The 14,755-nt window shown below is 37.9% G+C and overlaps 2 protein-coding genes across 3 annotated transcripts in view; one reads left to right on the top strand and one right to left on the bottom strand.

The window, feature by feature from the left end:
* Positions 1-4,606: 4,606 nt before the first annotated feature.
* LOC121511172 lies at positions 4,607-13,531 on the bottom strand. 2 transcript variants are annotated; one of them, XM_041789764.1, is made up of 6 exons: positions 13,147-13,531; positions 11,036-11,145; positions 10,762-10,888; positions 7,696-7,800; positions 5,180-5,696; positions 4,607-5,064 (listed from the first exon to the last, which is right to left on the bottom strand). In XM_041789764.1, the coding sequence occupies exons 1-6, from the start codon at positions 13,483-13,485 to the stop codon at positions 4,685-4,687; spliced, it is 1,578 nt and encodes a 525-aa protein (XP_041645698.1). In that variant the 5' UTR covers positions 13,486-13,531; the 3' UTR covers positions 4,607-4,684. The 2 variants fall into 2 exon arrangements, with proteins under 2 accessions (XP_041645698.1, XP_041645699.1); XM_041789765.1 differs by lacking the exon at positions 7,696-7,800.
* Positions 13,532-13,998: 467 nt separating this feature from the next.
* The window catches only part of nvl (nuclear VCP like), a 34,935-nt gene continuing 34,178 nt past the window's right edge, over positions 13,999-14,755 (top strand). Inside the window, exon 1 of the mRNA XM_041790272.1 lies at positions 13,999-14,120. The gene's annotated coding sequence lies outside the window, so the exon portion shown is untranslated. The remainder of the gene's footprint in view (positions 14,121-14,755) is intronic.

Genomic DNA, 14,755 nt, shown 5'->3' on the forward strand with positions numbered 1-14,755 from the left:
CATGTTGTCAGGCATTTTTTTCCTTTAAATGAAATTGTCTCTAGACACAAGCAAACTATCAGAACGAATTATATGGAAAACAGGCAGGCTTAGGTTTCTACCTCCACTGATGTTAGTGTTAACGATGTAGCACCATGACAAAAGGAGATCAGAAGATTATCAAAGCATTCATATAAAAGAATCAGAAGGCCTAAAGTTCTGGGCATTCTCCACACTTCCTCTATTTTATGGCTTGAGTCTTAGTCCCTTCCACTCACGGAGAGACTGGGGGGAATCGAAGCGGAGGTCTGAAGACCAAAAACTGATGTTTTACAGTCCATGAGACGTCCTTTCCTCAGACAAGTACTATAGTACTACATGAAAATGATATTTTCCCATAACTTTATTCCCCACTGCTCCACCTTGTGGAACAACAGAACAATTACAATTAACAAGAAAACTATTTAGAAAAAACTGGTATGAAAAAGACATTGTTTTTGTTGCTGATCTAATGGACGAAAACGGTCAATTCCTAGAGTTCAACACATTCAAGGAGAAATACAAGCTTCAATGTTCATAAAGAGAATACAACAGAATATGTAGAGCTGAGGTACAGTTGATCTTACCAGCTTTAAAAGCTGACCAAACACCAATAGGGGATAGGAAATGCAATGATAAAACTACTGGAAGAATCCTGAGAGGAATTACAGTTGAAACCAGAAGTTTACATACACTATATAAAAAGGCACATAAACTTTTTTTTTCTCACTGTCTAACATTAAATCAGATTAAACTTTTCCTGTTTTTGGTCAGTTAGGATTACCAAAATTATTTAAATTTGCTAAATGCCAGAATAATGAGAGAGATCATTTTTTAGACAATTTTTTAGTATTTTCTTGAGAGTCAGAAGTTTACATACATTTCATTAGTATTTGGTAGCATTGCCTTTAAACTGTATGACTTGGGTCAAACATTTTGGATATGCTTCCACAAGCTTCTCACAATAGTTTACAGGAATTTTGGCCCATTCCTCCTGGCAGAACTGGTGTAACTGAGCCAAGTTTGTAGGCCGCCTTGCTCGCGCATGCCTTTTCAGCTCTGCCCATAAATTTTCAATGGGATTGAGATCAGGGCTTTGTGATGGCCACTCCAAAACATTGACTTTGTTATCCTTAAGCCACTTTGTAACCAGTTTGGCAGTATGCTTAGGGTCATTGTCCATTTGGAAAACTCATTTGCGCTCAAGCTTTAACTTCCTGTCTGATGTCTTGAGATGTTGCTTCAGTATTTCCACATAATGTTCTTTCCTCCTGATGCCATCTATTTTGTGAAGTGCACCAGTCCCTCCTGCAGCAAAACAACCCCACAAAATGATGCTGCCAGCCCCATGTTTCACAGTTGGGATGTTGTTCTCAGGCTTGCAAGCTTCCCACTTTTTTCTCCAAATGTAACGATGGTCATTATGGCCAAAAAGTTCAATTTTAGTTTCGTCAGACCGCAGAACATGTCTCCAAAAATTAAGGTCTTTGTCCCTGTGTGCATTTGCAAACTGTAATCTGGCTTTTTTATGTTTCTTTTGGAGTAATGGCTTCTTCCTGGGAGAGTGGCCTTTCAGCCCATGTGGGTACAGGACTCGTTTGACTGTTGATAATGACACACTCTTACCAGCTTCAGCCAGCATCTTCACAAGGGCTTTTGCTTTTGTTCTTGGGTTGAGATGCACTTTTCGGACCAAAGCATGTTCATCTCTGGGACACAGAACCCGTCTCCTTCCTGAGCGGTATGATGGCTGGACATTCCCATGGTGTTTATACTTGCATGTAATTGTTTGAACAGATGAACGTGGCACCTTCAGGCATCTGGAAATTGCACCCAAGGATGAACCAGACTTGTGCAATTCCACAATTCTCTTCCTGATATCTTGGCTGATTTCTTTTGATTTTCCCATGATGTTACACAAAGAAGCAGTGTGTTTCAGGTGTGCCTTAAAATACATCCACAGATGTGCCTCTAATTAACTCAAATGTTGTCAATAAACCTATCAGAGGCTTCCAAAGACATGACATCATCATCTGGGCTTTCCCAAATTGTTTAAAGGCATAGTAATCTTAGTGTATGTAAACTTCTGACTTTAAAGAACGCAATAAAAATTGTCTAAAAAAATCCTTTTCTCATTATTCTAGCATTTAGCAAATAGAAATAATTTTGGTAATCCTAACTAACCAAAAACAGGAAAATTTTAATCTGATTTAATGTTAGACGGTGAGAAAAAAAGTTTATGTGCCTTTTTATAGAGTGTATGTAAACTTCTGGTTTCAACTGTATATTCCATGACTTTAAATGTGAGCCAAAAATCGGGTTGACCCTCTATGGTCCAGTGTTGCCTGTATGCAACATACCACTTTTTGGCCCTGTACACTCACATAATACATTCCCAAGTATGATCAAACACTTCTAAAAAAATGACAGGACCTTAAGTAACCTATAAAAGTGTTTTGACTTGTCATATGACGCTCTGGATGCCATCTTGAACTTTTTTGTGCAAACATTCTCACACAAAACAGCTCGGCCATTGTGCTGCAAAAGAACTGCAAGAAAATATATTTTCCAGACATTTCTGAGGCTGGAAAAAATGTGTACATAATTATTGGTGTAAAGCTTAATTTGTAGTAGTTCAGTGTTGCATTTTTGATGAATAAATAATGGAAAATTGTTTAAATATACATGTTGCCTTGAGGCCACATTGCACCATTATGGAATACTGCAAACACTGAACTATGATGGAGTGAACAATGATACCATTACATTTTGGTATTAGGCATTTCGGTATAAATCTGTGATTACTGAAATAAAAACAAGGACAAGGACAGTGAGATTGATCATGATGAGAATGAGGATGAGGAAAGTGAGAAGTGATGTGGATCAGGATGAGGACAGTGAGGGTAAATGTACAGCAACGAATATTACCAAAATACAGTAAGAAAGAGTAGAAATCATTATTTTCATCATTAAAGTTCAATTAACATGAATTACAACCTGTTGCAGCTACTTTGCAATTCCAGTATGCTTTAAAAAACTTCTTGTCCAAATTTTAAATTATGTTTTTCTTGTTCATTCCATTCCATAATGGTGCAGTGTTGCCATAAAGTACCCTTCGAAAAAAAAGTAGAATTTTTTTTTCTTAGATTATGTTTATTTACTCTCTTTTATGACAAAAAACACCACAAATATTTTTTACCACCTTGCATCATATTGCGGACCATAGAGGGTTAAGTACATTCTTCTTCACAAATTCTTAAAATATTTGAAATGGCCAATCACTGAAGGCTAAAGAAGTACAGTTTAAAATTCTCAGCAGTTACTACCCTGTAGCAGAAACACTTCAGAAGAGATTCAAATTTGAGGTGGACAGTTGTGTTTTCTGTGATAATACACCCAAAACAATAGAACATCTGTTTTTTTCATGCTTAACTACATCAGGTTTTTGGCACAATGTAAAAAAACTGGCTGAGCATCAAAACTGAAAATATTAGCACTTTGGAAGAGCAGCAGATTCTATTAGACAGTGATAATGTCTCTAAGGAAATTTCTACTTTGGTAAACAATTATAATTATGGGAAAATATCAGATCTACATTTGCAAATGGAAGAATCAGAAACCTTCAAGTAATCATTTCAAGAATGAAGTTATGAATTATTTTGTGTCATTACAAATCCTGATTAATACAAACCAGCAGGTGAGGATACTGTATGAGAGTATGAAGTATGAGTATGAAGATAGTCAGTTATGTCAATGAGGGCTCAGGGATTAGGGAGGAGATTGGGATTCAGCCTAACTTTTATTTGAAAACAAAAAAAGTCACAAAATGATGATGTTTTTAATGATCATATTCCTTGTTGCAGTGTTACAGGTAATAGTTTTATCGTCTGTTTTTTATATAATCAGTACAGGTTAAATAGTTTCATCACATTAGTCCTACTATGTGATTAATCTGTTTTATTGGGGTCTTCTCCTCAAAATAAAATTAACATAAACCAGTAATCTTGCCCCCTTTTACCCCCCTCACACACACCCCTGCACCCCTCCCCTTCCCTCACACAGAGTAGCTCATCTATTTTGCTTATTTCCAACCGCGATCTGATTTTGAAACAGCTGATCATTGCTAGGAAGTTCAGCGATTTCAGTTCAGTTTTAACATGTATTCACAAACTAAATAATGCTAGAAGCTTACTTCTGACAGGATAGGTTGCAACATAACGGGTGGATTTACAGGAGAGATGCCATGAGAGTTTCTGTGCTGCATACATTACCTGGATCCTATTTATCATACAAACAACAGAATGATGAGAGAGACCTGAATCAAACTCTTATATAAACTGACAGATATTCACTAAATGTGTGTACTGAGGTAAATTTGGTCACATTTTCAGAAACTGCCAGTGAAAAAATACACATGATGCAGGTTTATTACTCCACAGCAACATCTCAAAGGTTTACTGTTGGTGTGATCAGTGACAGAGACACAAAATACTTAAGCCACTTTGACAACTACTTCAGCCACTAGTTGTCTCAGATATACATCTTTGCAGTTTCTCTTTATTAGAGCAAAAGGATTTAGACGTTTGAATAACCATCTTTAAGACTTTATTGATTTTTAAGAGTGCACAAATTTGGCACTCAGGAGTGTATTTCTCAGAATACTCGACTACAAGACCACATAACTCTGATCCAGCAGCTCTCCCTCTCCTCTGCTTGCCTCTGTTCTCTCTGCGTCTTCTCTCCGTTGCTCTTTGTTTCCTCCTTGATTGCTCTGTAAGTCTGCAGCACTGATGGTCAACAGGGAGGGGGTACACATGGAGGACTTCTTCTGTGCCGTCATCGCATCAGGGTCAGGCTCGGAGGAACTTGAGCATCCTGCAGCAACATGACTAATTGGACCAGTCTCCACCACATTTCCCTCCACACGTACTTTTCTCCCACTAAGCCCCCTAGGTTTTTTCTGTCTTGCTCTTGAACTGAACTGGTTTGATCCTTCATGCTCTCTAACATCCTCATCCCTGTTCTTTGAGCTCAGGGAGGGTGGGTCTGTCAAAAACAGAATTGCACAATTAATTCACAGCATCTAAAATAAGGATAAAAACAACAAACCTGTCTATTATACAAAGAAAGTATTCGGCTTACACTGCAGTAAGAGTGTTACCTGCTGCAGCCTGCTGTGTCCAGGTAGGAGCCTCTGCTGCAGACTCTCCAGGGTTCAAACTCTGCTCTGCTGTGGATCCGTGGAGATGCTCATTGTCAGCTTTGCCACCATCACTGTTAGAAAGGCGGCTAACACTGACCCCAGAGTCAGCAGTCTGACCACGGTTCCTGCCAGTGTAACCGCTGTGTTTGACATCGTGAACAAACACATCATCAACTCGCCACTCATCATAGCTTTCAGTCTGAGCAGCAGCTCTGGGGCTTTTCACAGAGTCTCTTCTGGGGAGATCAGCAGCTTTACTCTCATCAGTGGTGATATTACTAGTGTGGGCAGCTTTAACACTACTCCTGCTATTTGCTCTGTGAGGTTTGTCTGCAAGCAGAGGGCGCCCCCTAAAGACCAAGTCAGGGTAGTTCATCTGCATCTCCATGATGGACTGGTCCTCATTTTTGATGCGGTAGTGACGAGGCTTGGGCTGAGGTTTCACTGCAAGTCTGCTGTCCAAATGCAGAGGAGCCTGGGGGAAAGAAACAGGGCATAGTTCACGACAGGCTCAAGTTTTTTACCAATGCATTATGTTTTCTGGTTGTCTGTCTATCTTTACATAGGTCTGGGTCATTTCTGTGAATAAGATCACTTTGAGGCATTTTCTCCAAACTTTGCACAGATTTACGTTCTTGTAGAGGTCGTAGGTCAAAGGCTTAATTACATTTTTGCTCAATTGCTGAGACACGTTTCTCAAACTCTTCCATATTCCAGTTTTCAAGCTGTTCTCACAAAACCTTCAAATCTGTGGTCAAAACCGTTTGGGTTAGAAAATAGGAAATAGTGTTTTAGCAATCGTGAAAAACTGTAATGGGCTTGTACTTGTTCATCCCATGTGAATGTAATAGAATATCTTCAGGGACTAACTTCAAAGTTTGCTCTAATGTCCTCTCTGATTCAAGGATTTTGGAGCCCACCAATGCACTTTTATTTTCCGACAACTGACAAGCAACAAACAGTATTAGATCAAGAAGACTGGATCAAATCAGGAGTCAAACCCCTGTGTGCCTCTGCCTGCTCTGCTAATGGAGTTGAGAAATTTGGCCCCTTTCTGATTCCAGATGTTTTTTGCATATTTATCACACTTGAATGTTTCAGATCATCAAACCAATTTTAATATCTCACAAAGACAACCCAAGTGAATAGAAAATGCAGTTTCTAAGTAATGATTTTATTTCTTAAGGGAAAAAAATCCAAACCTGTCTGGCCCTATGTGAAAAAGCAATTGTTAAATCATGAGTTAACTGCGATTAACCGCAGTTCTTGGAAAGCTGAGCGCAATTTCACTGGCCACACCCAGGCCTGATTACCGCCAGATTTGTTGAATGAAGAAATCCCTTCAATAGAAACTGTCAGACAAAGTGAAGTAGGCTACAAGATCTCAGAAAGAAACACATCATGCCACCATCCAAAGAAATTCAAGAACAAATGAGAAACAAAGTGATTGAAATCCATCAGTCTGGAAAAGGTTACAAAGACATTTCCAAGGTTTTGGGACTCCAGCAAACCACAGTCAGAGCCATTATCCACAAATGGAGAAAACTAGGAACAGTGGTGAACCTCCCCAGGAGTGGTGGGCCAACCAAAATCACTCTGAGAGTGCAACCATGAATCATCCAGGAGGTCCCAAAAGAACCCAGAACCACATCCAAAGACCTGCAGGCCTCACGGGCCTCAGTTAAGGTCAGAGTTCATGACTCAACCATATGAAAGACACTGGGCAACAATGGCATCATGGGAGAGTTCCAAGGCCAAAACCACTCCTGACAAAAAAAAAGAACACAAAGGCTCATCTCACATTCGCCCAAAAACATCCTACGAATCCCCAAGACTTTTGGAGAAATATTCTGTGGACTGACAAGGCAAAAAATTGAACTTTCTGGAAGGTCCCGTTACATCTGGAATAAAAATAACACAGCATTTAATGAAAAGAACATCATATCAACAGTCAAACATGGTGGAGGCAGTGTGATGGTCTGGGGCTGCTTTGCTGCTTCAGGACCTGGACCACTTGCTGTGATTGATGGAACCATGAATTCTGCTGTCTACCAGAAAATCCTGAAGGCCAACGTCCGGCCATCAGTTCATGCCCTCAAGTTCAAGAGCTCTTGGGTTATGCAGCAGGACAACGACCCAAAACATACCAGCAAGTCCACCTCTGAATGACTCAGAAAAACAAAATGAAGATTTTGGAGTGGCCCAGTGAGTGTCCAGACTTAAATCCAACTGAGATGCTGTGGTGTGACCTTAGATGGGCAGTTTATGCTTGAAAACCCTCCAATATGGCTGAGTTAAAACTATTCTTGCTGTGATTGATGGAACAAGTAATTCTGCTGTCTACCAGGAATGAGGAAGGGGGCAAATACTTTTTCACGACACTGTAATTAAAGCATCTTTTCAAACTGAACAGACCTCGCCATATTTACTACTAACTTGAGCTTGCTATCAGTCAGTCCTCTACTCCATCCTACCTCTTTTCCATCTTCCTCTTCCTTTACCCTCACTGTCTTGTCCTTGTCTGTACTTTCCTCCAGTTTTGAAGGCCCCAGTCTCCTCTGAAGGACCTCCAGCCACTCCTGCAATGCAAGATCACAAGTGTCACATGGAAGGCACAACACCAAACCTTGATTCTCCATAGTAGGGAGCCTTACAGGATTCTAAACCAACTGTATCTAAGGATTTTTATTATTTAAGTTTTTTTTGTCTGCATGACAATAATAAACATTCACCGTGTCCTATTAAGAATTTACCAGTTCCATGTAGGCCTCATAGTAAGCTGGAAGATAAATAAAATACAGCATCATGAAGAACAGAACTTTGAATCCCTGGTTTTGTGTCAAAGCTTTGGTTGGTATCCCACTTAAACTCCAAAACAGACACAGCACAAGTGCATGCATGCCATAAGATCAGATTAGATTCTAATAAGCGGCCTGGCATTTTGCATAACGGTTGGAAAAGCACTTTATATGAGAAGTACATTTACTATTAACAGAACCAACTTGAGAAACAATAAATAAATAAATGAAACTATGAACATCCCACTGATCAATGATCAACATGAAGACCTGATGAATCAGGCAGCGTTCACAGCAGTAAGTCTGAAGTAATCTGATTAGAAAAAAGCCCTCCCATGAACGCTAATACTGAGTGAAACAGAACTCTGACTTTTTAACTACAGCAACACTTCACCTCATGCTTTCTGAATAAAGTAATGCTTGGTCCAGGAAACAGCTGGTTTCTAGAGTAATAGAAGAAGATGATAAACTTTCTCATAGTGATTCTCAGTTGGTCTAGCCTTGGAACCCACAAGTCTCTCTGACAAAAAATCCACTTAATTTCCAAACATTTTTCAAAATGCATGGGTTTTTTAAATTAAAAATATTGGCATTTATATCCTTGATATATGACTCAAATAAATTGATAAGACAACTCTGACATGTTTTATACCCTATTTCCCCATGATACTTACATCTTTGCCAATTTTTTAGAGATCTTGCAAAGTTATTTCATTATCATGGGAAAAGCATCCACAAGAAAAGGACATAAATGAGTTTGAATATTAAGAAAACATAAAAATTTACCCTGTATCACGATAAAACAGAGTAAAGTAGAATGTATGGATGCATGCCTATTACTTAAACTTAAGAAATCCAAAAACTTTTTGCCACCATTTTTTACAGACACACAATTATGACCCGCTGAAAACAGCTCCGCGACCCACTTTTGGGTCCCAACCCACCAGTTGAGAACCACTGCTTTATTACTTCCTCATTGGAAAATTCATTTTACACTCTCACTGAACAAGCTTCGCACTCATAGGCTGAAATGCATGAACAAACAGGATCTACAGAGATCTCAGAGTGAAGGGCTGCTGTAACAAAGGTGCACCCACCCAGAGGTTTGGTGCATTGCTCAATGGCATCTTGGTTTCAGACCAATGTCCAGACCTGGTCTGGATGGGGTTTGAATCACAGCTGCACTGCTGTAACATGTATGAAGTGGAGTGAGCGTTGAACTTTAGAGCAAGCAGACAGACTTATGTATGCTAAAATAGACTTTATGCATTACATTAACACACACCTGACTTATCTCTCCTGTTTACAACTGTGTGTTACACTCATTTAGGAAAATTACACTAAAACCTCTTCACCAATATACCTGCACATCTGTATACCCCCTCTAGTGCTCTTTGGTTTATACTTTTATGTTGTTTAGATCCTATCATATACATATTTTTTACAACTATATTTTCTATTATAACCAATTTAAGTTCCTAGCCTCTTTGCATTTTTATAAGCCACTAAATGATTTAAATCTTCTCCTGTGTTCATTGTTTCTGCACCAAAAGACCATGTCACATTCCTTGTATATGAAAATGTACTTGGCAATAAAACTCAAATATGAACATTAGAGGAGATATTGCTTTGGGACAGGACAGATACTTGTTGAAACTCTTGTTAGCAGCCAGTAAGAAAGCCATCAGGAGAGGACAGTATAAATCTGACCCAAAAACACAAGAAGAATGGTTAAAAATGGTTTAGGAAATATTTTCCATGGAACAGTTGACTTATAGGCCGAGGACTCAAAATGACCAATGTCAGGAGAAATGGAAACAATGGACAATTTTACATTACAATGACATGACAAAGACTGAATTACTTAAAGACTCTGTAAAGTGATAAAAAAAAAAGAAGAAAATTCAGCACTTAGGTTTGTTGTATGGCAGGTCACTGTTATATGAACCCCCTGGTCAAACTTAAGTCAAATAAAACATCTCTAAATTTATAAAATTAAGCCACAAAATCATGAAAAATGAGGCAGTACGATCTGCTCCAGGGTGTGTTGTGGGCGTGTCTGTTGAATGAGGTGAAGCCACGCCCACTCAGGCAAATTACGATCCTCACAAATTTAAAAAATGCTACAGTCTGAATGGAGGAAAGCATTCACACAGTTATCCTGCCCCTTGACCTTACGATGACCTTATGATGAACTGAGACTGCTCTGTGATTTTATATTGTAGTGTTAGAGGGGCGGGGTCATTCCTCAACAACAGCCCACATATTTGCCCCGCCCACATTCAACCCAGCCAGGAAAGGGGTGAAAAAACTTTCCAACGGTCTTAATCCAAAATTCAGTTAGCCTAGACGTAAAGCTCTGTTTTCACATGTTTGCAGCAACTTTATTCCAACATATCCAGTGTTATGAATAATATAATATAATATAATATAATATATGAATTTCCCTTTGGGGATGAATAAAGTTATTATTGTATTGTATTCTTAAGACACAAACTTTGGATTTCACTTTACAGGGTCTTTCAACAGTTCACAGTGTCTATCATTTTAGAGACAAGGCAATCCAAAACTCATGGTGCTCTTTTTAGTTGTTGTTACTTATGTTACTTTGTTATACAAATAATGAAATCTAAGTAAATAAGTAAAAAAAATATTCTGTTAAAAAATGTTTCTTTGTTGTTTGGCAAAAGTCCAGTTCCAGTGAAGTTGTAGAACTGGTTAGGTGTATCATACTAGTTTTACCTGTTGCCCCATCTGCTCCCTGTCATGGAGCTCCAGCAGACGATTACATTCCACCCGAGCCAGCAGCAGCTCAAAGCCTACCAGCATGGCTCTGTCTGGGTTAGCATCTTCACTGAGTCTGTACTCACTGACAGAGAAGAGAACAAGACAAAGGCACTGAGAACAGAGCAGACCCACTTTCACATTCATTCGTTTAGGTTTCCAAATACGTATTTTTGGATAAATTAGGGTAATGCTAAAAGAATTATATGTGTATTTGGTGATCCTTCCTTACCTTAGTAGAGGGGCAGTATGAGGGAGGTATCCGATAGAGGCGAGGACTGACTGGATGTTAGAACTGCTGAAAACTGGTCGGAGACGGTAAACAAAAGGACCTGTGAAAGTCTGAGAGGGACACATAAAAACATAGATTATGTCTGTTACTTGATGGAGAATAATTTCTTTATGCATCATAGCATTTTGGTTGCAAAAGAACTGAATATTTCAAAGTAAAAACCTGAGCTATAGAAGATTTATTTTTACAAGGCAAACATCAATCAAAAGAAAAAAAATGAAACCAGAAGTTGACATACATAAAAAGACAGATCATTTTTAATACTTTTATCAAAGTCAGAAGTTTACATCCATTTCCTTAGTATTTGGAATCATTTCCTTTAAACTGTAAGACTTATGTCAAACTCATATATAGTAGGGTTGTCAAGATTAATCGAGTTAATTGCTATTGTGGAGGTCCACAATTGGTGCACAAGTTTTTATTGTGATTAATCTCATAAGTCCACCACTGCTCCTCAATGTTTCACTTCACTTTAAAAACTCACACAGATCAGTGGAGAAGCCAAAAGTCATCAGAAACTTGTGTTAAAAAACATTTACTATTATTACTCTACTAATCTTGAATTTTCCCTGGGATTATTAAAGTATCTATCCATCTACCAATCTGACTGTCCACGTATTTCCTTTAACATCCATAACAGGTTCATTTTTCCATGGTGAAGTTAATGTGAAAAAAATCTTTAATCTACCTGTAAAAGCAGGTCTATATCCAAACAGGAACTCAATTACCCTCAGTTTTTTTTTTATTGTTTTAAAGGTTTATCTTGGGTATTTTTGTGCCTTTATTTGATGGATAGAGTCAGAAACAGGGACAAGAGCAGGCCGGATTCAAACCTGGGCCGTCCATGTACACGGGGCGCGCCTTAACCACTCGGCCACCTGTGCCCCCAAATACCCTCAGTTTTTGATCATAGAAAAGTCCAAAACGGCACAAAAACAGTTCTGAAAGCAAAATAGAGGAATTTTAAAATACTACAACAAGGATGCATTTACTTAGGGCTGAACAATTTGGGAAAATAATCTAAATGATTTTTTTTTTTTTTTTACCCAATATTGCAAGTGCAATTATAAATGCTTTTACTCCTTAAGTTCCTCATCTTCTGTATTTTCTGACAAACACAAGCAATAAATCATTCTATATCATAACCGACGCAATATTCGCTAAACAAGGGCTGAACAATTTTGAAAAAAATACCTTACTGTGATGATTTTGACTTGTATTGCAAATTGGATATGAATTGTTGTATTAAAAGGAGTGATTTTTTTTACGTCATTCTCATATTTAATAAGAAAAAGTACAAAAATGAAGAAAGCAGGATTTTTTTATAGACTATTCTAAAAAATTGGCACTTGAATGACTGCATGATTATGTAATGCGTAACATCTCTGCTGCAGAAAAGTTTTTTGAACCGGTATTTTGACATAAATCACAGGTTAAAATAATATTGCACATTCTGCGATTTGAATAACTGCAGCAAGCCATGTGCGATTTAATCTGGTTTTCGGTTAACTGCCCAGACCGACATTTAATCACGTTTAACTGCAGAAATTATGAGATTAATCACAATTTTTAAAAAATGTATCTTTTGACAGCCCTGATACACACACACCCACACACACACACATATAAATATATTCCTTTCAATAGGATACATGGCAAGAAAGCCATTAATCATTCATTGCGAATAACTACAGATATGATTAGATTAGTCACAATTTTATATATTTATTTCTGAAAATATATATATTTTACTTTCAATAGGATATATGGCAAGAAAGCCACGTAAAAACAGCCAAAAAAATGTTCTGACAACCTGAAGTAAACCCAACTACATAGAAAGACTCCCAGCTCCAACATCTTAGAGAACTAATCTTAAATTCAAATGCATCAATATAGAATTAATGGCTGTATATATATCACCTTTTACACACTTAACTGATGTGTTACATCAAATATTTAAATTCATATTTAACCAAATTTCCTCTGTCGACCAATATTTTAGAATAAGTATGTTACCTGAGAATAAAACTGAGAAAGAAAGAAACAGTCACCTTCAGAGTCTTGATTTCCTTCTTCCAGGGCTGCAGCACCAGATTAACACAGAGGGTTTCCAGCAGCTCAGTGGCTTTTATAAAACTACAGAGAAATTTCCTGCAGTCTTCAGCCAGGCCTCCACAGCCCTCACTCAGAGACTGGTTGAACGGGAAGACTGTGAAAGTTTCACTGAGGTCTGGTTCTCTCTGGAGGAACTGAGCCGCCTTCTCCAGCAGCCTCTCATCACGGCACGGTCCCACTTCTGAACAATGTGGGAGAAAAATATTAGCATAATGCTCAAAAACCTCCTGGCGAGAAATGTCAGTGTTTTCTCCTAGTCTGACACCGTCCTTCATGGCTGTCTCACAATGACAGAGAGACCTTCCTGTAAGTGAATGGAGGAAGAACAGCTGTCAAATCATGAAACAAGGAAGTGAAAGTAAGAGTTCAGGCTCCACTTTCTTTTCTTCTAGTATTTCAGACTCTAAACAGGCCTACTAGCAATCTATTTATAAATGTAATGACTTTGATAAGTTATATTTAAAATAATATATCAACCTTTAACGTAGACATAAATCAGATTTAAAAAAAGCTTTACAGAATATCAAAAACAATTTAATATTGTGTGGTTGGTCATGGAATAAAAGTCGGTAATTATGCTGTAAAGGAAATTTCCCCTTCCCTCCAATAGCGCAGTGTAATATAAGGTTTCTTCCAGCTGTTTTCAAAATTATTTCATTTTCAGATTAAAGAGGAAGAAGTTAACATGCTCCAAGACAACGATGAGAAACAGCGCCCCCGTGCTGTGATTACTGCACCCTTATTTTGAAATAAGTCGTTTTATTTTGAAAACTCTCAGTCGGATGTAGGACATTTCTCGTCCGGGTCAGCGATGCGTCTTGTTATCACGCGGTCTGTTCCTAAACACTGTTTACAGCAAGTTTAACTGGAGAATACCAAACATTTGAGTATGTGGTCTTATTTCTGTTAGGTGAGTGACCGACAGTGGACGTAGATCTATCAGCTAAATATCACTGGAACTATGGGTCACATAAAGGCTTTTATATATGATGATATTAGCGAACTAGTGAGTGACGAATTGTGTTTATAGATTAAAATTAATGACATGAATTTTCCCATTTTTCTTAGTAAGTTATAGACACTTCTGAAGCTTTGCTTATAACCAAATACAGAAATAATGTAAATATGTAAGGCTAAAATTATAGCGATTTGAGAAAATTAATGTCTATAAAAACTTCAGAGCTCCAGTGATCTGTCAGAGTTTATAGAGTTGATCTGCTGACCAGAGTTAAAGACACTTATGATCTAAATGCAACATTTAGTTATGTTTTAAACCGCTTATTTAATGAGTTAGAGTAGTTTTAAATGCCTCTGATTTTAGAGGAACAAATATACCGCGCTTCATGAAACTGAAATTATGTGGACAGCTGTGAGGTAAATTAAACAAAATGAAAAGTAAGGTGGATTTACACTACGTGGACAAAAGTATTTGGTCGCACCTGTTAAACCCTAAAGGCCTGTTGTATCATATTTGATAAATACTTTTATGATACCTCTATCTAATCAATATGATCATAAATGACTAAAAAACTCCTGAATACAATC

Source organism: Cheilinus undulatus, linkage group 6, assembly GCF_018320785.1.
Source record: "Cheilinus undulatus linkage group 6, ASM1832078v1, whole genome shotgun sequence".
NCBI classification, from domain to species: domain Eukaryota; kingdom Metazoa; phylum Chordata; class Actinopteri; order Labriformes; family Labridae; genus Cheilinus; species Cheilinus undulatus.

Coding starts and splice junctions, on each gene's coding strand:
- LOC121511172 (XM_041789764.1), bottom strand. CDS start 13,485: ATGAAGGACGGTGTCAGACTAGGAGAAAACACTGACATTTCTCGCCAG. Junction 10,889..11,035: donor CATACTGCCCCTCTACTAAG/GTAAGGAAGGAT, acceptor CTTCTCTGTCAG/TGAGTACAGACTCAGTGAAG. Junction 5,697..7,695: donor AAGAGGAAGATGGAAAAGAG/GTAGGATGGAGT, acceptor TCTTTCCCCCAG/GCTCCTCTGCATTTGGACAG.